General features: G+C 37.2%; 1 protein-coding gene across 1 annotated transcript in view; it reads right to left on the reverse strand.

Annotated features, from left to right (window-relative positions):
* LOC128664413 (dynein axonemal heavy chain 3-like) overlaps window positions 1–26,481 on the reverse strand; it is a 2,586,207-nt gene that overhangs the window by 1,358,909 nt on the left and 1,200,817 nt on the right. The window contains exon 40 of the mRNA XM_053719244.1: window positions 13,415–13,548. Coding sequence (XP_053575219.1) covers window positions 13,415–13,548 — 134 coding nt within the window. The remainder of the gene's footprint in view (window positions 1–13,414; window positions 13,549–26,481) is intronic.

Here is a 26,481-nt window from a genome sequence, read left to right on the forward strand (position 1 = left end):
ACCTGCAGCACCTAACTTTTCATTTCCATTTGTTTAGTTTTACTAAAATGGATTTTATAAGTAAGCAATATCTAAATAAAGACATGGAAAACAACTGAAAAGATATATAGAAACATGTATATTGCAGATGTTTCCAGGTGTTTTTTTTTTATCAAAAACCTTTAAAAAAGCAAAGTTGCTCAGCCAGAGCAAAAGTAAAACATGATAGCTAATTAAAAGTCACATATTCAAGTATGTAAAAGTTTGAATTTTAATAAACACAAACTTTTTTTTACTATAAAATTAAAAACATTGCTTAAAGGGATACTAAACCCAAATTATTTTCTTTAATTCAGATAGAGACTGCAATTTTAAGCAACTTTCTAATTTATTCCTACTATCAATTTGTCTTCGTTTTCTTGCTATCTTTATTTAAAAAGCAGGAATTTAAAGCTTAGGAGACAGCCCATTTTAGGTTCAGCACCCTGGATAGCAATGCTTATTGGTGGCTACATTTAGCAAACCAATTAGCAAGCATAACCCAGGCTCTCAACCAAAAATGGGCCGAATCTTAAGCTTTACATTTCTGCTTTTTAACTAAAGGTAGCAAGAGAATTAATACAATTGCTAATAGGAGTAAATTAGAAAGTTGCTTAAAATTGCATGCTCTATTTTTATTATGAAACTTGTACACAACTTAAATATGGACAACTGACTGTCAATTTATGATTGCAATTAAGTGTTTTGAAAAAAGTTAATTACAAAAGAAAAGTATATGCAATGGCTAGCTAATATTAGTTAATTATAGAAGCTGTATTCAAAAAAATAATTAGGGGAGGAGGAGCTAGCCAGCAGCCTAGACAGTCACAATTTAACTGAGCTCTAGTTAAAACCTGTCATTTATTAGCCCTAAAAAGCACTATTTAGGAGCTGATTCCCAGAATAAAACTTTGGAGCAGTATTTACTCACTACAAGGGACCACTGGCTGAAATTTGGCTGAGTTTGAGGCAAATTTCGATCTACCCAGAAAGGAGTTCCAGAGGATTTTCAGGAAAATCCCAGGCTTCGGCCTACCTCGGAAATCTCTGGCTCATTAAAGTGCCTGAAATCTTCATGAAAGAATAAGATTAAAGCAGGCAGAACTACCATCCCTGATAAATAACTGCACATCAGGATCTAAGCAGGTATTAAATATAGGCAGATTACACATTAAAGACTGAAAGGAGGAGAAAAGAAGGAACCTTCACAGTGTGAGTAACAAACAAGCAGCAAACCACTGTGTGTAATATACATCACTGTCATCTAGATATTTCAGACACTTACACTAGCAAAAATCAGACTATCAAGGAATTACTTTTATTGTATTTTCATTAGAGGCTACAAGGCCTAATATTGAGACTCCATTCTATGGGAGTATTGGACATTGTAAGGGCTATAAAGCTAATATAATGAACTAAAACAATGACAACAAGAACATAAGCAACTAATAAACTCTTCATTTACCTGAAGACTGCACATGCAAATGTAAAGGGAAATAGGAAGTTTGGTTCAGTATCTCTTCTATAAGGGTTTTCACAGATAACAACTACAAGACTCTCTAACCTGAAGGTGCAGCTTCAGTGGTGTTTTCGGGATACGATTAGAGAACTTTTCAGGGCCCTAAAAGTCAGGAGATGGAGATACTGCAATTTCCTATGTAAAAACCAATAATAATGCTCTGCACCATTATATATAAAGTTCAAAAGCAATGTTAAAGCATTAAATATCAACCTGGAACAAATAAAGCCAGTCATGATCTTTAAATAAATGTAATATGAGAGAATAAATCCATACTTTTGCCCTTTATTCATAATAATTAAATTGCACGCTAAGAAGCCTAGCGACATAGAGGGGAAGATACACTCTGAACTGATTAAGGGAAGACGTAAATAATTTTTTCAAGATGAAGAGCAGAAACCAATCTGTGAAAGAGTGCCTCACTAAGTCACAGCTAAAATTGAAAGCAGCAGACAAAGCTAATAGTCCTCCAAAACAACATACTCAAGCAGAAACATCAGATGATGAGGTGGGACAACCTGGAGATATACCAAATAATGAGCTTCTGTCTCAAATCAAAACTTTCTTCCATGAGGAACTAAAAACAGCTTTATATGACCTTAAGCAAGACATCAAAGAGATTGGAGGAAGAACAACGGAGATTGAAAATAGGCTGGAAGATATCTCAGAAGACATCCCTCAGATTAAAACTACTCTAATGGATCATTCTATATACATCAAGAAGCTGGAGGATCAAGTAGAAGATTTGGAAAATAGATCGAGGCGCTCCAATCTCAGAATAAGGAATCTTCCAGAAGAGTACAAAAATTTGCAAGCAGATGTAACTGAGATTTTTCATCAACTTGTCCCAGATACAGAACCCTCCATGCTTTTGATGGACAGGGTGCATAGAGCCTTAACCAAACCCTCTCAATCCAAGACAAGAGATGTAGTAGTCAAACTACATTATTTCCATGTTAAAGAACTAATACTTCAAGCTGCAAGACAAGCACGCACAATTACATATGAAGGGCATAATATCCAGATATTTACAGATCTATCACCAGTGACACTAAGAAGGCGAAGAGAATTGAAACCAGTAGTGACAGCCCTCATAAGAGAAAAATTGAGATATAGATGGAACTTTCCGTTCAAATTAATCTTCACATGTAAGAACTCCACCTATTCATGCACCACGGTTGAAGAGGGACGGTTGCTGCTTGCCAAGCTTGAGATTCCAATAGAGGAAGATGTTTCGCCGGACCTCCCACAAACCACTAGGAGACTACCACAGAAAGAATGGACTGAGGTAAATAGGAATGGGAGACCTAAAAAACCCAAATCTAATGTCACAAGAGAAGATGGTGGAAGCAACAATAGCACAGAGGCATACCCAGTGCCGTGATTCTCTCAACAGAGACAGCTTCGAGGTTTGATAAAGAGAAAAAGAAAACCGAAGTGTGATCTATGGATCATACAATGATAATAATAATATTTAAGATGAAGGTACTGTTACCAGAACGATGAACAATGTTGAAAGGGGGTAATCTCATTGTTTGCTTGCTCTCCTCTACCCTAATTATTCATTCTTCTTTACCCCCAGCTTTTTCCCACTCATTCCCTTCTAACCTTCCCCTAATACTAATACTTGATATTCACTGATGCTAATACCAAGGATATGATTGGTTCTCTAAAATCTGCCTTATGTGATAAGATGAGATCATAGATCAATATATGTTAGTTCCAGAGTTGATTATATTGTTTATTTTTATTTAAAACAAGAAAAACGTTCAAATGTTATTCAGTTGTTCAAACACACTAAGTTTTATGTTAATGTTATGTTTTTATATATGTTTATATGCAGTCTCAAGTGTCATCAAAATAGAAGTTCACAAGACAATTAATATAAAGGGTAATATTCGAGGTATTAAGAATGTTGCTTTCCTAAGATGTTCAGGTATAAAGGTAAGAGGTATAGATAGGCGACTTATAAAGAGGACCTATATAAGCAGTGCTCGCGGTAAGAAGTCATATTCATTAGATTAATTTCACACAATGTTAGGGGGCTTAACTCCAACACAAAAAGGAAAAAAGCTATTATAGATTACAAGGCCCAGAAAGCCCAAATAATAATGCTCCAAGAAACGCACTTCACCTCAGATGTAACACCTAAATATTGGGATAAGAGCTTTCCATTGCAATATCATGCATTCACTGACAAGAAAAAATGCGGAGTTTCCATCCTCATACATACCTCTCTGAACTTTAAGGAGGAAGAGATAGTTAAAGATAAGGGAGGGAGATTTCTAATAGTCAAGGGGACAATCCATAACGTCCCAGTGGTATTAATGAATGTATATGCACCCAATGAGAATCAGGGCCCCTTCATTACTAAAATAGGCAGACTACTCCTGTCATGGAAGAGAAATAAAATCATAATAGGAGGAGATTTTAATTTAACGTTAAATGACGATCTAGATAGAACTTCACAAACACCCCATAAAAAAAGGAGAACAACACCAGCCCAACAGCTTCTAGCTGACTTATTACTAGACTTCAATCTAATAGACAGTTGGAGGGCACTTAACAAGGGAACTAAAGATTTCACTTATTACTCCACAGTGCATGGTACCCATTCAAGAATAGACTTGATCCTAATCAGTCAGGTCCTATTGCCACTGGTAAAGCTAGCGTTTATTCATAACTGTTCATGGTCTGATCACGATATGATGATAATTGATCTAGAGGGAATGATCAACCCCAATAGAATTAGATCCTGGTCACTCCACCCTAGCCTACTTCAGAATACCATTGTTCTTCAGAAAGTACAGCAGCACATTAAAGATTTTGTAGATATTAATGCAGGATCAACGTCCAATCCAAATTTTGTATGGAGTGCACTTAAGGCCTCTGTGAGAGGCCTGCTAATTGCCGAATCTAACAAAATAAAGAAGAATTATAATGCCAAACTAGATAGCTTGAGGGTAGAAATTGCTGCACTCAGAGAACAAATAAAAAAAAGCCCCCAAAAAAAGGTCTTAAAATTACTTAAAATTAAAAACGAAGAAATAAACAAACTATTAGATAGAGAAGTGATCCAGTCGATAAAAGCGGTAGACACCAGATATTATATTTACGCAAACAAACCAGATAGGATGCTGGCAAATAAACTAAAAGACCTGACAAGGGCGACTACAATCCCACAAATACAAACTACCTTGGGACAAGTCACAAATGATCCCCAACAAATAGCCAATGAGTTTGCCAACTTTTATAACAATCTTTATAATTTACCTAGTAGTAATACAAATAATAACAAGAGAGAAGAATTGAGTAGATTCCTAGAAGATAGCAAATTAAAAACTATCACAGAAGAAGAACTAGAGAATTTGAACTCCCCCATAACAATACAAGAGATTATGCTGGCTATCAAAGAACTTAAAAGAAACAAAGCACCAGGCCCTGATGGGTTTCCAGGCTCATTTTATAAAGACCTGCAGTTATCACTGGCTCCCCAATTGAGGATACTGTTTAATAACATCTTGCAAGGAGTAGATATTCCCCCAGATTTGTTGACTGCAAGGGTGACGGTCATTCCAAAACCTGGCAAGAGCAAACAATACTGCCAAAATTACCGGCCAATTTCCTTAATCAACCAGGACCTAAAATTATTCACAAAAATTTTGGCTAACCGATTGACCCTACCCGTTAGAAATTTGATAGACAATGACCAAGTGGGTTTCATCTTGCAAAGAGAGGCACCAGATAACACTAGGAAAGTGATTGACCTGATTAATTATGTGACAGTTGGGAAGATGCCTTCTCTGTTTCTAGCATTGGACGCAGAGAAGGCATTTGATAGAGTTAACTGGGAATACATGTTTGCAGTGCTTAGCAAAATGGGATTTAAAGGCCCCTTCACTACTGCCTTAAAAAAGATATATTCAAGCCCAGATGCATACATAAGACTCTCAGGGTATCAATCAGACAGAATAAAAATCCGTAATGGCACAAGACAAGGTTGCCCCCTGTCACCCCTACTTTTTGCTCTATGTATTGAGCCATTGGCGGTTAGGATAAGGGATAATCCAAATATTGCAGGTATACGGGTGGGGGATAAGGAATATAAAATTTCATTATTTGCTGATGACGTCATCCTTGCAGTCACAAAACCTTTACTTTCGCTCCCGATGGTATATTCCATAATAAATAAATTTGGACAGTTGTCTGGATATAAAATTAATGAAGGCAAGTGTGAGGCCCTTAGCACATATCTCCCAAAGCCAACAAAGAAATTATTAGAAATTAACTTTACATTTAAATGGGCCAAATCATCTCTCAAATATCTAGGAATCAACCTCACAAAAGATGTGCACTTACTTTATAGGGAAAATTATGTCCCCATGTTCACACACATTAGAGAGCTATTAGTGAAATGGACTAAATTTAACATCTCCCTGTATGGAAGAGTAATATCTGTCAAAATGACAATATTGCCCAAACTCCTATACCTATTCAGAACACTCCCAATTTCAATACCGTTGTCAGAATTATATGTAATGCAGAAGGCAATTTTAAAATTCATTTGGGGAGGGAAAAGGGCTAGAATAAACAAACACAATATGATGAGACATAGGGGAGAGGGAGGCATCGGATTACCTAACCTAATATCATATTATTATGCAGCTAGATTGGCCCAGACCACACAATGGTTTAAATTAGGACTTACACCACAATGGGTCCAACTAGAAAAAGACATGCTTAATGTAAGAAGATTGGATAATATTCTTTGGGCAACACAACAAAACAGACCCGGTCACATCAAACAGTTCATTGCGATCACACACACTGCTTTTATTTGGGACACAGCGACTAGGAAGTATCATTTACTCAACGAGAGGTCCAGACTGACCCCGCTCTCCCCTCTTGAATCTTTAGTTGACATACATACTCAAAGGAAATGGGAGAATAAAGGCCTCTACCGAATAGCAGATGTTTATGTTAATAGTGACCTACTATCCTTCTCTCAATATGCAGAGCTAGGCACACCCGGGCAAAATGAGTGGTTCCACTACTTACAACTTAAATCCAGAGTTCGAGAGATAATGGGATTAGATAAGCCTCCAAACAATACTATATTAGAATCACTATGTTTATCGAAGGAGGTTAGGAGGGGACTGATAGCATTGCTCTATCCGGCTATTAATGGTGGCTCAAATAGGGACAAGAGTGTAATAATGACTAAATGGGAACAGGATTTGGGCAGGACATGGACAATAGATAATTGGGTATCAAACATTAATAGAGGTCTATCGTTTTCTCCAAATGCCATGTTGAAGGAAAACTATATTAAAGTACTCTATAAATGGTACATATATCCCACAAGATTTGCCAATACACAGGACAGCAGGCCCCACTTGTGCTACAGGGGTTGTGGGGAGGAAGGGACATACTTACACATGTGGTGGCATTGTGGAAAGGTTACAGAGATTTGGAATCAGACTTCAAGGTATCTAAGCCTAATTCTAGAAACTAATATCACACTTACCCCTGAACAGGCTTTGCTTCATTTTCCTCCAGATAATAAAGTGAAAAGACATCACAAGCTAATAGCCTTGATCTGCACGGTTGTGAGAGTAAGCATAGCTAGATTTTGGAAGGTGGATCCACCCTCATTTGAATATATTAAAAGTAGAATAGATTATCACTTTACAATGAGTAGCGCCTCGGCAGAGCTTCTTAATACCAGGGATAAGTTTATACAACAGTGGGAACCATATATTATGTATACTGAAAAAGAAAATAGAGCTAGAATCCTAGCAAACCAACAAGATCAGTAGGAAACAATCCGGTTAGAGTGCCTCAATGAGTGAGATAATTGAGTCTTCAGGAGCAAGATGAATGGGTAGAGATGAGGGGGGGAGGAAATAGGGATTTGATCATGATTGAGATTGAGTCAGGCTAGATGGAAAGCGGAATTAACACACCATTATATTTTGGAATGTTACTGAAAGGTCGATAAACCAAAATTACTCTTGTCTTGTGTGGAAAACTCACATATTCAATCACTTGAAGGCTGTAATGTTATTGTATTTGTATTTTTTGTTTTTATGTTTCTAACTGTTATTTAAGATGCTGTATGTAATAACATTCAAAAGTCAATAAAAAAAACTTTCATATAAAAAAATAATTAGGCAGATCATAATTATCATCAATACTGATATTTTTCATATATCAGATTTTTCTGATTTGTCACTTTCATGATTTGGGAGACTTATCTAATTCAATAAATGTTATTTATATTTCTTTATTTATACTGGAATTAAAAAAAAAACTTGCCCCACCCCTTGAAGATGACTAAACATGGTAAAGTGTATGTATTTGGAATATGGTTTATGGTAATAAAATAAATTTTATTTAAATAAATAAAAAAAATAGGAGGTTTTGTTTTTACATTGGAATGATCCTTTAAATATAAGAAAATGTGCAATGTGGTTCTTATTTGTAAAGGTTGAACACCCATGACTTGATGATATTAATAAATCGTTTTAATTTAATTAAGAACAGACACACAGATCTTTTTCAGGTACAAAACACTTTATCCAGACTTCTTGGGACCAGAAAAGTTTAAAATGTTGGTTTATTTGAATACTGGCATCTGTAAAATGGGAACGTTTGGAAAGGGGATGAGACCAACAATATCTTATGTCATTTGGGCAATATTTACATGTCATGATATAGCTTATAACATGCAGCCTTAAGATAGTTTTATTTATTTTTAATACTTTTTTATACTCTCAAAAAGTACTGCATTTTAGTACACAAAAGTCAAACTAAAGACATAGACGTAGAGAAGAATGTTACTTGCAGAGAAAAATTGTCATTTTTAAGAACTTCATTAAAAAAAAAAAACATTAATGGAAAAAAAAAATGGATTTGAAATAAATCTGGATTTTGGAATTCCTGATTTAGGGATTTGTACCTTTTTATGTATTTATTTTTCAAGCATTTGTTCACGTATTTATGCAAAGACCCTTACAGATATTTGTCTCCATGTATAAAGCTGTAGGCGCAGCCTCCGAGCCCTTCCTGTGTGCTCATACATTTGATATTGCAAAAGCAGTGGCGTCACTAGGGGGGGGCGGGGGGGGCGGCCCGCACCCGGGTGACACCCTAAGGGGGGTGACACCACCAAAACAGGCAGCAGCTCATACTGTTAGTAAATAGTATGTATTTTGTAAATATTATACATTTTTATTTCAGAAGAGTGACGTGAGTGTTGAACTTCAGGCTAAGGTGCTATGCCTGCAGCATGTGTAACAGTATTACTTAATACTTAGTTGTTTTACTGTAATAGTACAGGGGGGTCCGTCCGTGTGACCCAATGCAACGATGATGATATCATTCATCTCATGATCAGTGAGGGATGATCAGTACTCCTACTCCCACTCCGATAGACTCTGAGCAGCAGGCCAGGCAGCCACGGACGGTCACGTTCCTCAGCAGTGTCTGAGCTGATGACACATGCACCACCGCCCGGCTCCCAGTCGTGACCGGAGATGAACAGGGCACACAGGCTAGGTCGGGGGGGAGGAGAAAATAGTCACAACACTGCTGTGACTGCGCATGCGCTGCTGCGCAGGACTCAGGAGGAAGTCAAGTCGGGTCTCGTCACTAGAGAGAGAGAGCGGGAGAACGGCTGCGGGACGACGTGCAACACAGTAGGCACTGGCAGGCAGCAAGCGCCAAGTTAGTGAAGTAAGGTAATTCAAGTGACAGTCCTCCCTGTGTCAACACGGCCACGCAACATATTGACTCTCTCCCCTAATCTCACCTAACCTCATACCTCACAGATAATGCAAATGCTGTAAAACAACTAACAAGACTTCTCTATCAGGTTGGGATTGGAAGAGAACGCTAGGCTAGACAATACATTATATTATTATTGTGATGTCAGCAATGCAATGAATGCATTATTTGTTACAATATAAAATCAGAAAACCATTTTTAAACTTTTTTGGTTCCACTTCCACGTGGCATTCTTTAATCTTTGGCCGAGCAGCCTCAGCAGCGAGCTGGCAATGGCATTATGTGGTGCCCTGTATAAGGAGATCACATTTATACAATACACCTGCTGAGGCATCTGAAGCATTACAGGAGCACAATATATGGGCACCGCACAGGGCTAGGGTTAACTTGGTACAGGCTGAGCAGTTAAAGCCAGCCTGATGCTGATGGTCAAATCAAATGGCAGATATTAGATAATGATTAAATCTGTGCAATTCTACTTTTCAACTAAGCTGTAGATTTTTAAAATATGTAATTAAAATTAATAGTGATTTCCAGCCCCTTCTCCCATTAATAAGGTCCTAGAAATGTATTTATTTTGTGTGTGCTTATTATCATATTCAAATAAATAAAAGTAAGATGTATAGCATCAAAGACCTCTGATGTTAATACTAAACAAATTATTTATTTGCTGTTCTTAATGTTTGTAAATCAATTACAATATACAGATGGATGATGAAATGAACGTAAGTTCGATCTTATCAGTTTTTCTTATGGATAATAGATTTCACTTCTAAAGGGGCAAATAGATTAAATGTGAAGGTAGTAGGATCAGGGTGAGAGGGTCCTGGGCTGATCCTACTGCCCTCAGCTAGCTTTACTGTAGTCTGTTACCTCTCACCCTGATCCACCCTGATCCTACTACCCTCATCTAGCTTTACTGTAGTCTGTTACCTCTCACCCTGATCCACCCTGATCCTACTGCCCTCAGCTAGCTTTACTGTAGTCTGTTACCTCTCACCCTGATCCACCCTGATCCTACTGCCCTCAGCTAGCTTTACTGTAGTCTGTTACCTCTCACCCTGATCCACCCTGATCCTACTGCCCTCATCTAGCTTTACTGTTACCTCTCACCCTGATCCACCCTGATCCTACTGCCCTCAGCTAGCTTTACTGTAGTCTGTTACCTCTCACCCTGATCCACCCTGATCCTACTGCCCTCATCTAGCTTTACTGTTACCTCTCACCCTGATCCACCCTGATCCTACTGCCCTCAGCTAGCTTTACTGTAGTCTGTTACCTCTCACCCTGATCCACCCTGATCCTACTGCCCTCAGCTAGCTTTACTGTAGTCTGTTACCTCTCACCCTGATCCACCCTGATCCTACTGCCCTCATCTAGCTTTACTGTTACCTCTCACCCTGATCAACCCTGATCCTACTGCCCTCAGCTAGCTTTACTGTAGTCTGTTACCTCTCACCCTGATCCACCCTGATCCTACTGCCCTCATCTAGCTTTACTGTTACCTCTCACCCTGATCCACCCTGATCCTACTGCCCTCAGCTAGCTTTACTGTAGTCTGTTACCTCTCACCCTGATCCACCCTGATCCTACTGCCCTCAGCTAGCTTTACTGTAGTCTGTTACCTCTCACCCTGATCCACCCTGATCCTACTGCCCTCATCTAGCTTTACTGTTACCTCTCACCCTGATCCACCCTGATCCTACTGCCCTCAGCTAGCTTTACTGTAGTCTGTTACCTCTCACCCTGATCCACCCTGATCCTACTGCCCTCATCTAGCTTTACTGTTACCTCTCACCCTGAACCACCCTGATCCTACTGCCCTCAGCTAGCTTTACTGTAGTCTGTTACCTCTCACCCTGATCCACCCTGATCCTACTGCCCTCAGCTAGCTTTACTGTAGTCTGTTACCTCTCACCCTGATCCACCCTGATCCTACTGCCCTCATCTAGCTTTACTGTTACCTCTCACCCTGATCCACCCTGATCCTACTGCCCTCAGCTAGCTTTACTGTAGTCTGTTACCTCTCACCCTGATCCACCCTGATCCACCCTGATCCTACTGCCCTCATCTAGCTTTACTGTTACCTCTCACCCTGATCCACCCTGATCCTACTGCCCTCAGCTAGCTTTACTGTAGTCTGTTACCTCTCACCCTGATCCACCCTGATCCTACTGCCCTCAGCTAGCTTTACTGTAGTCTGTTACCTCTCACCCTGATCCACCCTGATCCTACTGCCCTCATCTAGCTTTACTGTTACCTCTCACCCTGATCCACCCTGATCCTACTGCCCTCAGCTAGCTTTACTGTAGTCTGTTACCTCTCACCCTGATCCACCCTGATCCTACTGCCCTCATCTAGCTTTACTGTTACCTCTCACCCTGATCCACCCTGATCCTACTGCCCTCAGATAGCTTTACTGTAGTCTGTTACCTCTCACCCTGATCCACCCTGATCCTACTGCCCTCAGCTAGCTTTACTGTAGTCTGTTACCTCTCACCCTGATCCACCCTGATCCTACTGCCCTCATCTAGCTTTACTGTTACCTCTCACCCTGATCCACCCTGATCCTACTGCCCTCAGCTAGCTTTACTGTAGTCTGTTACCTCTCACCCTGATCCACCCTGATCCTACTGCCCTCATCTAGCTTTACTGTTACCTCTCACCCTGATCCACCCTGATCCTACTGCCCTCAGCTAGCTTTACTGTAGTCTGTTACCTCTCACCCTGATCCACCCTGATCCTACTGCCCTCAGCTAGCTTTACTGTAGTCTGTTACCTCTCACCCTGATCCACCCTGATCCTACTGCCCTCATCTAGCTTTACTGTTACCTCTCACCCTGATCCACCCTGATCCTACTGCCCTCAGCTAGCTTTACTGTAGTCTGTTACCTCTCACCCTGATCCACCCTGATCCTACTGCCCTCATCTAGCTTTACTGTTACCTCTCACCCTGATCCACCCTGATACTGCCCTCAGTCAGCTTTACTTACCTCCAGGCTCTCACCCTGATCTTATTGCCCTCAGCTTTACTTACCTCTGACCCTGATCCTACTGCCCACCACAGAATATCTTCATACAACTCTCATAATATGTAAAAGATTTCATGTAGAATCCTTCCTATTGTATACAATGCAGTCTACTCCATACTAAATTTGCAGCCCAACATGGTAATGGCCATCCTAATTATATTGTGAGACACAGGAGATTTGAATGTTTTTAATGTTGATTTTATATATGTTCTCTTATGTTTTATAGAATTGGTTGCAGAGATGATAGCTATAAAGAATGTGTGTACTAATTTAGTGGCTAAAGATAATTTGTTTTTGTACTCTTTATATCTTTTGTTGAAAAGAATACCTAGGAGCTGCTGATTTGTTGCTGCACATAATGCACTTACTGGAAATTTTCAAATGCGCTTTATTTTGCACATGTTTAATATATGTGCAAAATAAAGCACATATAAAAATTTCCAGTGAGTGCACGCCTGTTGTGGATTTAGTAAATTTAATTTGCCTGCACCCTGGTGGATAAACACTCTTTTGGGATATATATACAGTATATATGGGAGTCATGATTTACAAGTAGCATTAGTAAAAAAAAAATAACATTACTGGGGGGGGGTGACACCATGAGTTACCGCACCGGGTGACACCAACCCTAGTGACGCCACTGTGCAAAAGCAAAACCAGCTACCATGAGACTGCAGCTTCCTAACCTCTCCACAATCTCAGTCTGCTATCATGTGACCAATTGCACAAGAGCATCTTGCATAAGTGCACAAGAGAGTTCTTGTGCAATTACATCTGTCTGCAGTCTGGGAACGTTCTAATGTTTAAACTTGCCCTTTTAAATACAAAATGTAGGAGTTCCAGTTGAAACGCTAATCATAAAAAACAAATAAGATTTGAAAACTGAATGCAGCTATAAAAACAGGTAGTCTAGATGTACAGTTCAGTTGTAGTGCACCTTTGTTTTACCATAATTTTCTATTTATTTTGTGACAATGAAAATAATCATTTTTATTCTTGTCATTCTCATCATGAATTCTTTCATAGTTTACTGTGTTAAAATAAAATGTTTTCTCACCTTATTTTTGCTAGTAGACATTCATAAAGCTTCAACATGGACATTGTCATATGCATAGACGATGTGTGAATCACAAAATTACACTTCTTTTCTACAAAATCTAAGCAAGCAGGCAGCAGCCATTGGCACATCATCTAAACAGAAGACATTAAATGTTAAAAGATACAGCAGCACATTGCCTTTCTATTTATAGAATGTATTATTTTAAAATGTTAAAAACAGTTTGCACTGACACAAGTTGGAAGTAAAATAAGTTAAAAATATTAAGAACTTTAACAAATTAAAAATAAATAAAAAAAAATTATTTCAATTTTGTAATTTACGTTGTGCAAATATAAAAACATCAGACTGATACATTTTTAAAGGCAAAAAAATATAAATAAGTGTTTTCATCCTTAAACGTTAGAGTCTGTAAAGTTAATTAATGGTTTAGGCATTCAAATAAAAACTATTCAAGCAAGTTCAATTTCAGCATTGTGTATACAGTTGTTGTTATATAGAAATAAGATCATATATCACATAACAGTCAGTATTTAATGTGCTTTGATAAATTATTTGCTATAGTTTTGTATAAAAAAATTAAAAAAATAAATCAAGAGGTATTCAGAAATTAGAATCATTTCCATCAATTCCAATTCCCTTGGGAGAATTTGGGAGACTTATCTAATTCAATAAATGTTATTTATATTTTTTTATTTATACTGGAATGCAAAAAAAACAACTTGCCCCACCCCTTGAAAATGACTAAACATGGTAAAGTGTATGTAATGGAATATGGGTTATGGTAATAAAATAAATTTTATTTAAATAAATAATTAAAAATAGGAGGTTTTATTTTTACATTGGAATGATCCTTTAAATATAAGAAAATATGCAATGTGGTTCTTATTTGTAAAGGTTGAACACCCATGACTTGATGATATTAATAATTTTTTTTTAATTTAATTAAGAACAGACACACAGATCTTTTTCAGGTACAAAACACTTCTTACAACAGAGGGGTTTTTTGGTTACGCACACCACAAAAGGACTGTTTAAACTTAACACACATATTGTGGGAGTGCTACCAAAGTGACCAAAATAATTACAAAACAACAAAAGATATTTTGGTGCACATCCAACCACTTAAGTCCACTCTTTCATGGCATATGAGTATATGCTTCTGTCTGCCAAATATACTTACATAGCTTCTAATAAGATTGGGATAAACATCTCACAATAATATGAGCTTATATTTGTGCTGCAAAAACAAATATACTTCTATCTGCTAAATATATTTACATAGTTCAAATAAAATTGAGATTAACATCTTGCAATAGTATTGACATATTTATGCTGCAAAATTTTTTTTTTTGCTTTTTAAAAAAATGCCTTTAAATGAAATGGGATCTTAGTCACACAATATGATCATATTCTGCTAAGCCAGTCTACACAATAAGCTAGAAAGCTTCACACTGTGTAGACATGACTTGCTGCAGTGTGGAAACTGGTTAGTATAGGACCGGTCTGATGTGGGACACCTTGTAAGTGGTAGACTGGCTTAGCAGAATATGATCATATTGTGTGACTAAGATCCCATTTCATTTAAAGGCATTTTTTTAAAAAGCAAAAAAAAAATAAAAAAAATTTTGCAGCATAAATATAAGTCAATACTATTGCAAGATGTTAATCTCAATTTTATTTGAACTATGCAGACAGAAGCATATACTCATATGCCATGAAAGAGTGGACTTAAGTGGTTGGATGTGCACCAAAATATCTTTTGTTGTTTTGTAATTATTTTGGTCACTTTCGTAGCACTCCCACAATATGTGTGTTAAGTTTAAACAGTCCTTTTGTGGTGTGCGTAACCAAAAAACCCCTCTGTTGTATTTCTTAAATAGGGAGCTGACCAAATCCCTCCCCTTTGGTTACTGCACGCCACCCAGCCCAGGTGTGTTCCTGATAAATATACACAATAAGCTAGAAAGCTTCACACTGTGTAGACATGACTTGCTGCAGTGTGGAAACTGGTTAGTATAGGACCGGTCTGATGTGGGACACCTTGTTTGTTTGATTGAGAGTTTGCACCCAGGTTTTGGAAGAGACCTTGACGTGGTACCTGAGCTTGTCCCATTTAGCCAGGAGCAGCTGTACAGGCCTCAGGGAGTCAGCCGAACGGCTCTTTAAGATTCGGCACGCCTGATATTGCACTGCTTGTGCAACTCCATTTGTGAGTATAACTTCTCGACATCTGTTGTATGTGTATTCTGTGCCTGGGATAATCTGCACCAAGGGCGGTATCTATATTTTATGTCATAGGTATCTTTTTCCCCACATCGTTGGTGAAGTGATTACCCAGTGAACAGCTGATTTCACCCTCTAGCGAGTCAGCCGAGCGGCTCTGAAGCTTCGGCTCACCTGTTATTGCACTGCATGTGCAAACATCTTTGTGAGTATTACTCTGAACTGTTAGTTTAGAATCATTTGTAGCCAAGGATCATCTGCACCAGAGCGCCTCTTCTTTTTTTGTTTCTATACAGAACGCAGTCATCTCTTTTTCAACATCTTTGGAGAGAGCAGCTATCGTTTGGGACATCATTTCCAGATTGGACATCACTCTATATTGGGACTTTCACTTGCATCTATGGATGTATATTTCCTAACCATATGACTGTGGTGACTATTGTTATGTATTTGTATTTATAATTATACAGTTCATATTGTTTATTTTTTGTAAGATATAAAACTTAGGATCTATCCATATTATCACTTTTTTGAAATAGCATAAATTAGGCGCACCTTATTTCTGGACACACTACTTAGATATAGTAGAGCCCCATTGTTTCAGTATAGGACCGGTCTGATGTGGGACACCTTGTAAGTGGTAGACTGGCTTAGCAGAATCTGATCATATTGTGTGACTAAGATCCCATTTCATTTAAAGGCATTTTTTTAAAAAGCAAAAAAAAAATAAAAAAAATTTTGCAGCATAAATATAAGTCAATACTATTGCAAGATGTTAATCTCAATTTTATTTGAACTATGTAAATATATTTAGCAGATAGAAGTATATTTGTTTTTGCAGCACAAATATAAGCTCATATTATTGTGAGATGTTTATCCCAATCTTATTAGAAGCTATGTAAGTATATTTGGCAGACAGAAGCATATACTCATATGCCATGAAAGAGTGGACTTAAGTGGTTGGATGTGCACCAAAATATCTTTTGTTGTTTTACAAAACACTTCTTCTTGGGACCAGAAAAGTTTAAAATTTTGGTTTATTTGAATACTGGCATCTGTAAAATGGGAAACTTTGGAGAGGGGATGAGACCAACAATATCTTATGTCATTTGGGCAATATTTACATGTCATAATATAGCTTATAACATGCAACCTAAAGATAGTTTTATTTATTTTTAATACTTTTTTATACTCTCAAAAAGTACTGCATTTTAGTACACAAAAGTCAAACTAAAGACATAGACGTAGAGAAGAATGTTACTTGCAGAGAAAAATTGTAATTTTTAATAACAGGGTCATTTCTATTTAAAATGTCCATAAAGAAACCATATATGGCATTTCCTTTATTACACTATACTCCTAGGAATCACAAGTGATGCAAAAAGAATACATCACTTGAATGTTCCTTCAAAGCAATAGAGAACTAAATAAAGTAATATTACATCATACTATTGAGTTTGACCCATAGACAAGAACTCAGCAGATGGTGTCTTTAGAAACATAACCCTCTATAATCACATGGTCAGTGATAAAATGACAGCTATGAAATCTTTAATAATAATAAGGGAGCAAAGGAACTGAGGAACTATCTTTTAAAAATAAATAAATAAATGCTTCATTATAATGAATGAAAAATCTTCTTTCCACTGTTAAGTCATAAAAACCTTCACATATAAACTAGTCACTGGTCAGTGTAGAATTGAAATAAATGCACTTGTTAGAATGTGAATGTGCTTTAGAGTTATAAAAATATACTTTTGCCACTCCCCTAGAAAAATTCATGCAAACTGTTGTGTGTGAAAATGACACAACATGAAATATAGCTGTTATCTGTGAATCAGCATAGTATCTGCACACAAATACTTCAGACTGCCCTCTACTGGTCTGGCATAGTGAGAGAGACAATTCATATGAAAAGGCAGGTGTTGCACTAGGGCCTACATATCAGTAGGTACAGGCACTCTTTTCAGGAGTGCTGATCACGTTATAAATGTATATTATGTGAATGACTGTTACTTAGCTGGGCTCCCTACCCTTTCAGGTGTTAAAATGCAATGGCTTTTTCAATACCTTTGAAAGGAGGTCAGAAAAATCCCAGGCATATTATAGAGATACAGTAGTGTCAGTTCATACGGCAAGGGAGGTATAGAGGCCCATTTATCAAGATCCTTACGGAGCTTGAGGCCCCGTGTTTCTGGCGAGTCTTCAGACTCGCTAGAAACACATGTTATGGAGCAGCGGTCTAAAGACTACTGCTCCATAACAATGTCCGCCTGCTCTGATGAGGCGGACAGGAATCGCCACAATTCAACCCGATTGAGTACGATTGGGTTGATTGACACTTCCTTGCTGGCAGCCGATTGGCTGCGAATCAGCAGGGGTTGGCGTTGCACCAGCAGCTCTTGTGAGCTGCTGGTGCAATGCTGAATACGGAGAGCATATTGCTCTCCGCATTCAGCGATGTCTGTTGGACCTAATCTGCACTTTTGGATCAGGTCCGACAGACACTTGATAATTCGGCCTCATAGTGTTAAGATCAGCACATCAGAATAACTTTGGTGTGTTTTGCAGTCTTACCATACTTTGGACAAAAACATAATTTATGCTTACCTGATAAATGTATTTATTTCCGGATACGGTGAGTCCACAGAATCATCAATTACTAGTGGAAATATCACTCCTGGCCAGCAGGAGGAGGCAAAAAGCACCACAGCAAAACTTCTATATATGTCACTTCCCTTACCCATAACTTCCAGTCATTCAGCCGAAGGGAAAATGGAAAAAAAGAAGATAACACAAAGGTGTAGAGGCGCCTGAGGTTTTAGTTAAAAATGATTGTCTTAAAATAAAAGGTGGGCCTTGGACTCACCATATCGGGAATATATACATTTATCAGGTAAGCATAAATTATGTTTTCTTTCCTAAGATATGGTGAGTCCACGGAATCATCAATTACTAGTGGGAATCAATACCCAAGCTAGAGGACACAGATGATTAGGGAGGGACAAGACAGGTAACCTAAACAGAAGGCACCACTGCATGAAGAACCTTTCTCCCAAAAGAAGCCTCAGCTAAGACATAAATATCAAATTTGGAAAAAGTATGCAGAGAGGACCAAGTTGTAGCCTTGCAAATCTGTTCTACAGAAACTTTCTTCTTGAAAGCCCAAGAAGAAGGGACAGCCCTAGTGAAATGAGCTGAAATTCTCTCAGGAGGCTGCTGTCCAGCAGTATCATAAACCAAACGCATTATACTACTCAACCAAAGAGAAAGAGAAGTAGCTCAAGCTTTCTGACCTTTATGTTTCCCAGAGAAACAAACAGCAATCTGGCGACAAACCTACAGTCGCCTGTATATAGAAAATAAAAGCATGCACAACATCAAAGTTGTGCAACAAATGTTCCTTATGAAAAGTAAGATAAGTACACATAGAAGGTACAACAATTTTCTGATAAATATATCTATCCAAGACCAATTAGGAAGAAAACCTAACTAGTACGAATAACCGCCTTAACTGCATGAAAGATAAGATAAGGTGAATCACACTGCAAAACTGAGAGCTCTGAGACTCTCCAAGCAGAAATGAGAAACAAAACCTTCCAAGATAACAACTTAATATCTATGGAAAGTAAAGGCTCAAACAGAGCCTACTGCAAAACTTTAAGAACAAGGGTAAAACCCTAAGGGGGAGCAAATGATTTAAACACAGGCCTGATGTAGACCAGTGCCTGACAAAAAAAGATTGCACATCTGGCACGTCCACCAAATGCTTATGTAGCAAAAAAGACAATGCAGAAAACTGACCCTTCAGGGTACTGACTGACAACCCCTTCTCCAGACCAACCTGGAGAAAGGATAACAAATTCAGAAAAACCCCCGCTTAGACAAAACTAAGCGTCCAATGATCTTCAAGCAGTCAGCTTCAGAGATTTAGATAAAGGAAAAGACTAAGAATTAGAAGTCCTTCCTCAGAGGTAGTCTCCAAGGTGGAGAGACAACATTTCCACTAGGTCTGCATACCAGATCCTGCGAGACCACGCAGGGGCTAATAAAATCACCTCCACTCTCACCTGAAAATATGAGTAATGACTTGTGGAAAAGAGAACAAACAGAGGAAAAAGGTATGCAAGACTAAAAATCAAGAAAAACATCAGAACATCTATCAGGACAGTCTGCAAATCACATGACCATAAACCGTACTTTCGAAACTTGGCATTCTGTCAAAAAGCCCACAGAAACCAACTCCTGAACACTTCCAGATGGAAATGATCACTCCCGGGATGAATTATCAGTCTGTTTAGAAGTCCGAATCCCAATTGTCCACCCCTGGAAAGTGAATGACTGATGGCAAATGTGAGCCTCCTCCCACTGAACAATCCAAGTCACCTCCTACATGGCTAAGGAACCCCTAGTTCCTCCCTAATGGTTGATATAAACCCTTGAGGTGATAATATCTGACTGTAACCAAGCTAGGGACGACTGAGGTCAAGTCATCAGAGCATTGCAAATTGCTCCCAACTCCAAGATGTTTAAAGAGGAGAGCAGACACTTCTGAGTCCATAATCCTTAAACAAGATCCAGACAGCTTACCAGCCCAGCAGGTTGGCATCCGTGGTCACATCACCCAGTAATATCTCCAGAAGCACGCGCCCGGAGATAGATACTCCTGTCCTGTAAAAATACTACGGAAGAAAGTATCTTGTCATCTGATCTAAATATATCCTTTAAAACAGATCCAAAAGTTTTCCATGTCATGGAAAATAGCAAAAGGAATGATGTCCATGGAATACCATCAGACCAATTTCCTCAATACACAGGGTCACAGAAAAGTGAAGAAATATAAACTGCAGCTATATCCAAACTCCCAACCTCCTGGTTGAAAGATGGCTAAGCTATCCACCGGCCACTAGAGCTTACTGTTGTCCGGACAGAAGACTGCAGAGTGGAGAAAAGGAATACATCCTTGATTTTCTGACCTCTGAAAGACATCTCCTAGATAAATAATCAAATAAGGTCCAAGCATACTGCACCTGGTGTTCCCAGGCAGTCTCCCATACTGACCAGACCTGACCCTGCTTAACTTCCGAGATCAAACGAAATTGGGTGCATTCAAGGTATTGTGGCAGTAGGTCCAAATAATTTACCCTTGTGGATAGAACAAGGGAACTCTCCTCCAGATTAATTTCCATCCCTGGAAAAGAAGATTGAACAAGATCTCTTAAAAAGTTAGCTCGAAGTCAGGATGATACTTGAACTATATATTGTCCTGAAAAACACACTTGCAATATCCCAAGACCTAAAGGTCTGACTGGGATGGCGCAAACTAAGAAAACAAGAGAATATTCTGATTAAGGAAACAATAAATCTCTCAGGTCTAAGTTCGTTATTAACAGGCCCACTGAATCAAAGGAGAAAGGATACTACTTTGAAGGACAGAATCTGAAATATATGAGGTAAATACCTATATCCTGTTCCCAAACTGGGACTTGAACTGTCACTCCCAGAGATGAAGACAAAAGATATAACTAGAACACTGATTGTTTATTTAAAGTATATAAAAATAAAAAGTTTAATAGTGTTTGAGCACTGCCAATCCTCCCCCGCCTGGGTCATGTTAATGAAAATGATACTTTTTCCGAAATTATTCTGTTTAATACAGAACATCCCGATCCCTATCCACAAAGCTAATATAGTAAAATATAATAAGGCGTTTTCTTAATTTCTCTGGAAAGGCACAAAGGCACACATTGCGGTAATCCCCCTTATGAATGATACAGTAGCGGCAGGTTTAGCCCTCCCTAATATACAATCCTACAGTTTAGCTGCCTGTGTTAAGGTTGCAGTTGACTAGTTAACAGAGCAAGAACAAGTTTCCTCGTTTGCTTGGTAATCTTCCCTTGTGGTCCCTTTTCGATTAAACGCAATCCTACATTGCCCTATTACTTCTCTTCCTTCAATGCCTTTCTCTCTCATAACTTTCAAGCATATTATTACAGCGTGGCAAAAGGTGTGTGTTGAAATGGGATGTTCCCCCTATGTTTCCAAATTTTTACCTATTATATGTAATCCAATGTTTTCACCAGGTCTAACAGATGAGGTTTTCAGACAATGGTCTTCCAAGGGCCTGAATTATATGATACAAAAGATAGATTCAAATGTAGCCCCTTTAGCTTTTGCTGAGTTATGTAACCAATCTGGGCTTCCAAATAGAGATTTGTATGCCTATTTACAGATAAGACATTTTGCCTTTGAATTAAAACAAAAATATGGTGTGGATTGGACACTTCGAAATTTACAAACCAGGATTAATGTTTATCAAATGGGTCTATACTCCATTTTTCCTCTTTATTCGCTCCTCAATCAACAGCCCTCTGCAGAGCAAGTAGAATATATAGTTTCTAAATGGATTAAATTATTTCCAGATATAGATAGACAGGTAATAACGGATACCTTTAAATTAACAGAGAAAAGCTGGGTTCTAACCGCATGGAAAGAATTGCAGATTAAAATAACTTTAATTACATATTTGACCCCGTCAAGATTATCTAGTTGGTATAAGGCAAATAGTTTATGTTCTAGATGCTGTTCTCCCACTGCAGATCTCTTACATTGCTTCTGGGCCTGCCCAAAAGTTAGACAGTTCTGGACTAAAATAATGTATTGGATGAATGCAACTCTAAAATTAGACTATCATATTCAGCCGATGGAAATATTTTTTTAATCAAATTTCAAGGATCTTTTCGAAATTTAAAATTAATTAATACAATTATATTCCTCTGCCAAAATCTAATTTTGAGATCATGGAAGGCCAAATAAGCACCCAATGTGAAAGAACTTAAGAATGCCTTGGTTTCTCAATGTCTCCTAGAACAATGTAATTTACAAAATCCGAATGATGCCCGACTAGCACTATTTTTCAAGCACTGGAAAGTGTTGATCCTATCCCAGGCTCTGCGCAAATTACCTTAGTTAAACCATTCATGAAAACTGAATAGGTTCAACTACAATTGCTTGCCGGCCATTTACCTAGCATATGGCTTGACAATGCTAGTGAGATCATGAAGGGGTGGTGTTGTTGTTAGTCTATGTGTTTATTTGTCTTCTTTTTTTAGGTAAAATAGTAAAATGCAATAACAGAGAACTGTGATCTTATTTTGCATCTAATCCTTTATTTCTGTCTCAGGGGTCCTGCGTGACCCTCTGTTCGATATGAACATGTTGATTCGTGTAATACTCTTCGTTGCTGTGTGATAAATAAAGATTTTTTTTTAAAAAAAAATTCACATGGCAAGGGAGGAATAGCGTTAAGATCTGCACATCAGAATAACTTTGGTGTGTTTTGCAGTCAAGTATATTAAAGTAACGTTTAATAGTGTTTGAGAACTGAACAAAACTCTTCTTAGAATTCTGCCAATCCTTATTCATTACAGAGTGATGACACCAAAATCAAAATTTCTCAGGTCAAATTTATACCTAACAAATTGGAAAACAATATTTACACCGTGTTACTTTGGATTAAATATTAACAGGCATTTCTTTGAGCTTGTACATGCTATATCTAAAAACAACAAATAATTCCAATACTGTGTCTAGAGGAGAGGAAGGCTTGAGTATTTGAAAGGCATACAAATTATGGAATTATATTATTTTATCTTTTCTGGGATTGCATTTATATTAACAATGTTATACTGTTTGTAATAACATAATGTTATGATACTGATATAGCATTCAAACACTTTTCAGTTCTCAAACAAAAATACTAATTCACACATAAAAAAGTAACTTATGAACAAATTTAGTCTAATGGGAACAATGTTCTCATTTTCTGATAGGGAAAATTACTAATAAAAACAACAGTGGTGAAAAGATAGAAATTACATTGGAAAATTAGCTCTTTATATTTAGTAAATCACCCCAATAATATAAAACAATACACGCTACAGCTCTAACTCCAGGCAGGTTAAAGTTAAGCTATTTGGAAACAAAATAAATTGTAGTATTGTCATTAATGCTTCAAGAAGCCATTTCATTACAAATTGAAAGTAAAACTACATTTTTGCATGACCATATGCTAGAAACTCCACTGCAGGTTTCAAGACTGCAATTATTCATATATTGAATGAAACATCCCGACAAGTTTAGATAAAATAACAGCATGGTGAAACATATTAAAACTGGTGTTAATGTAATAATTTTCTGTGTTTTGTTCCATATGGCAACTTATTTTTAAACAATTATCCTGCTCCCATCTGCACAGTGCAAAGCACAACAAGGATGCAGGCAATGTTTCAGAAATCTGTGCCCACAGCTGGTGATAAATATGATGTTTAAGAATAGCCAAAGATATACCGAAATTACATAGTAAGAGCACCGAAAATAAATGTAATGCTCTTTTTTTCCCAATGATCCATGTGTGCAGTTAATCCACTTATTATGATGAAAAAATGAAATGATAGAGGCAACTGATCTTAAATAGCAGTTGTGAGGTTACCTTACTGTATTATACCAGACTTTATGAAAGAAAATAATCACATTTCCATTGCTATAATTTTGCTTTATAGCATACAAATACACAATGAATAAAGATAATAATTTACACATGCTATTCATGTGCAGACATACTCAGATTAACAATTTGTACAAAATTACAGAATAATTTGCAGCTTCTTAATTTCTTAAAGTGCAAATATATAAAATATTAAAATTGAAAATAAATGTGTAAAGGGAACACAAATAAAATATATAACAACAATATATAAATGTAATTTAAAAAAAAAAAAAGTATATGTGTAACAACGAGGAACATAATCTTGTGAAATGTAAGGCATACACTCATCTAGTATATAATGTATCACTTATATTCATATTTTTTCTACTTGGGTATAAACAGAAACATTCTACTTATATTACTGGCGCCTAATATTTAATATTGATTTAATAGTGAAATGTTATATATCAACAATATAAAATGAATGTTATATAGCTATTCAAGTGTATTCCTTTTGTACCCAAGTGAGGAAATATTAATATAAGCGAGACATTGTATATTAACTATATAAGTTTATACATTCACATTATGCATTGTTAAGCATATAATTTGTTTAATTGAAAAATACTATTGATAGTGTTAAATGTACACTCACTTTAAAGGGACAATGGTAGGGGACATTATTTATAGCCTGTCTTTTTTTCCTTTTCAGCTAAACTCTGCACACTATTTTTGTTCAACTTTCCTCAACCCCTCCATATCTGGGGTTATGTTGCACCTCATTTTAGGTTCCAAAAAATATCTAGTGAGTGAATCCAAGGTTAAGCACAAAAGATGATTGTACCTTTCTAAGCTTCGAAGACTGTGACCCTTGATTAGTATCCATAAACACCAAACTAAGGGCATAACCAGTTCAAAAGAGAAATAGCGTTGAACTCAAGATAAAACATAGTGAAACCTAACCAGATGCCACTATCATTATTATTAATAATAATAATAATATTAATAACAATAATATGCACAAGAGCAGGCGTAGCCTTTGATCTGTTACTGTATGAATATATTTGTGTGGCATTAATATGGCTAAAACCCACATTTACTGATTGAAATCCATTGTCATGGTAACAGTTATATTGCACGCAATGTCATATGCAGGGAATGTATAAGAAGAGAAGTAATACTATAATACTAAACAGATGTACTATATATATGTAGAAAAAAATTGTATCATCATTAATCAATCATACTTTTACATATTTGTCAATTTCATATGCAAAAGATAGTTATATAGCCTGTAATTCTACGTGCAGTATAGTTCCTTGATTCACTAATATTTTTCTTATAATGTATATATTATTTTAACAGGATTAAAGGCGATTCAGACTTGCATCTGCAGCTTGATAAATGGAGCCCATTGTCCTTTATGATCTACTCAGTACTGTTTCCTCCACTACTCTCAGGATTGCACAGCTTCCTTATGAATTACATAATTTCAGGTTATTGCCCCATATGTCTGTAACGTGTCACTTGGGAATCAGTAAAGTCCATTCATTATCAGCATTTAAATCTAATCTGAAACAAATCACCTCCTCAGTGATGGCTAAATTCCTAATACTTAGGCATTGCAGACCAATTTTTATAAGCATTAAAGGGATATGAAACCCAACTGTTTTCTGTTGTGATTCAGATAGAACATACAGTCTTAAACAGCTTTCCAATGTACTTCTTTTATCTAAATTAATTTGTTAACTTGGTATTGTAATTCTTGTTTAATGGTAGTCCCACAAAGAGGTGTGTTAGTAGACTTCACTTTGTCATTCAAGGGTTCTCTTCCATTGGTGGAATGATCAATAGTACTGCCTCATCATGGTTAGTATAATTCCATAGTAATTGGAATTTTAGATATTTGTAATATGTGGCACATTACACAATAAAGCTGTTTTAGTTGTTAGGTTATTGTTATCATGAACGAATCTGGCAATTGGAATTAAACTGACAAAGACAATCAATATTTGTAGCCTCTAAAGAATTCATTACAGTTGTTTAGTCTGTTTGCACAGTGTGTGATAAAAATAACAATTTATACATGTGATATTAACCTCTTTAGTTTCAAAACAATAGTGAAACTTGCAAATTAATTATTTAACCATTTGAGCTGGAGTATTATGGGTATATTTGCCATATGTGCAGACAGCACAGGTTTTAGGCCTTTTTTCCCCTTAATATTTTTTTGGGTCAGTGTGTAAAATGTTTTTTTTTTTCATAACAATTCAAAAGAAAATGGGCTAGCAAAACACTTGCATACAGGTGGGTTGAATTGCATGCATCTCATACCATTTTCTCCCTGAGGGGA

Source organism: Bombina bombina, chromosome 6 (genome assembly GCF_027579735.1).
Source record: "Bombina bombina isolate aBomBom1 chromosome 6, aBomBom1.pri, whole genome shotgun sequence".
In the NCBI taxonomy this organism is placed as follows: domain Eukaryota; kingdom Metazoa; phylum Chordata; class Amphibia; order Anura; family Bombinatoridae; genus Bombina; species Bombina bombina.